The sequence below is a fragment of the Opisthorchis viverrini genome, assembly GCF_000715545.1.
Source record: "Opisthorchis viverrini unplaced genomic scaffold opera_v5_17, whole genome shotgun sequence".
Lineage (NCBI taxonomy): Eukaryota > Metazoa > Platyhelminthes > Trematoda > Opisthorchiida > Opisthorchiidae > Opisthorchis > Opisthorchis viverrini.
The window spans coordinates 3,143,756-3,145,513 of NW_008751673.1; the positions used below are offsets into that span (position 1 = coordinate 3,143,756).

At 45.7% G+C, this 1,758-nt stretch overlaps 1 protein-coding gene across 1 annotated transcript in view; it reads right to left on the minus strand.

Annotated features, from left to right (window-relative positions):
- Positions 1 to 1,466, minus strand: part of T265_01609 (hypothetical protein) — a gene marked incomplete at both ends in the record, with an annotated part of 12,448 nt that extends 10,982 nt beyond the window's left edge. The window contains one exon of the mRNA XM_009165668.1: positions 654 to 1,466. Within this exon, the coding sequence (XP_009163932.1) occupies positions 654 to 1,466 (813 nt within the window). The remainder of the gene's footprint in view (positions 1 to 653) is intronic.
- Positions 1,467 to 1,758: the final 292 nt, after the last annotated feature.

Genomic DNA, 1,758 nt, shown 5'->3' on the forward strand with positions numbered 1-1,758 from the left:
TGTGTGCATCCACCATTTTTGGTACGAGCCACCAGGAGATGACCTTTCGTAATATACACTGTCGGTCACCGTGCTGCTTTGTGGGCATGGCGTCCATCCGTACAAAAGGCTCCCTCCCGCTCGGTTCTCTCACGCCGGTGGCCGATAGAATGAGATTCAGTATCACACTACTCAGCCAAACAGGCAAGCACCACATCAATATGTACAAGAGAGTGTACCCTTACCCAATAAGGAGAATACAACAGTGACCAGTACGCCCCAACAGACGCATTCGCCATGAAGTTAAAATCCTCGGGCGATATTGTACCTTCCCGTAGAATCGGTCTACCATTAACTAAAAATAAAAGCTTACAAAATCTGAAAAAAACTATTTTCCTGGAGAAACGCTATTCATGAGGCTGGTGAAATCTCTTTGACACTGCATGAGCGGTTTCACCGTTCTTGGGACTCCTCAGGTAAACACAGTCCTTAAGTCTCCACTTGAACTCAAGAAAGATTTAGTTTGTCACGCATTACATAACCTGATGAAATACACATTTGTAGAGTTTTCGCCGTTGCTAAAGCCAGTGACTGTAAGTATTGAGAAAAAAACATTAACCGTTGAAGACATTTCGGACGCTATCCCTCGGTGAAAAATATGCACTTTGACTTACCCTCACTCTGCTTTCAGAGAGATCCGTCCATGTGGCAATTTCTTCACGCAGGTTCATATCCGGGTAGCGGTTGCGTGCAAACGTAGCTTCCAGTTCCTGCAGCTGCTGGCTTGTGAAATGCGTTCTTTGACGTCTTTGACGTTTGTTAGCTGTGCCACGACTAAAAGAGGCGGTGAGGTTGTTCTCTGGCTTGACGGCTTTGCCCGCCTGCTGCTTGACTTTCGGGCAGCAGTTGCCTGCACCGGTATTGTTTGTTTTTGATGCCTTTGTGCACTTTTGGGGGTTGACAAATGAGCTGGGTGCAAAGTTAGTTGGCACAGAAACTCCATCCTTAGGAAGAAAAGACCGGGTGAAGTGCTTCTTTTGCCCATTCACAGGTAAGTCACAACTGTCTCTCTCACTCGTCATCTTCTCAAAAACGTCCCACTCTGCAACTCCATCCTTAGGAAGAAAAGACCGGGTGAAGTGCTTCTTTTGCCCATTCACAGGTAAGTCACAACTGTCTCTCTCACTCGTCATCTTCTCAAAAACGTCGGTGCCCACTCTGCCCTTTTCGGTGCAATCGCCGTAACAGGTACTTGACCTTCTCATCGTCGGGTTCCTTGGAGGTTGTACCGTACTACTGGTAAAGTCCATAACGTTCGTTAGCGTGGAATCGGAAGTTGTTACGGGAAATCTTCTGGGAAGTCCAGAGGGGGCACAATAGTCAAGCTGATAGAGCGGGTTATAGCCCGATCCACCGTAGTCGTTAGTCATGAATAGACGAGGTTTCACTAGTATGGCCGGGTTGGAAGGTTGAGTTTGTGATGTCATGTATGACTTCTAGTCTGAAACCGAGAGCGAGATTAGAGTAATGAGGATGAAATATTACAAACAATGTGGCCACTGGTATTATCTTTCTCAGAGTTGTTACAATACTCAGCAAAATTCTAACTGGTGTCCGACGATACTGTCTGTTGAAGAATGTCTCTAAGACCTGTCAGGCCGTTCCATCAGTCATTGAACGATTGAACAAATTTTGGATAACAAATGTTTGCAAAAATTGGCGTCTCCATTACATTTCATCTGCATCTGGATGAATTTTGTGAAAAGTAGCGTATGTAGT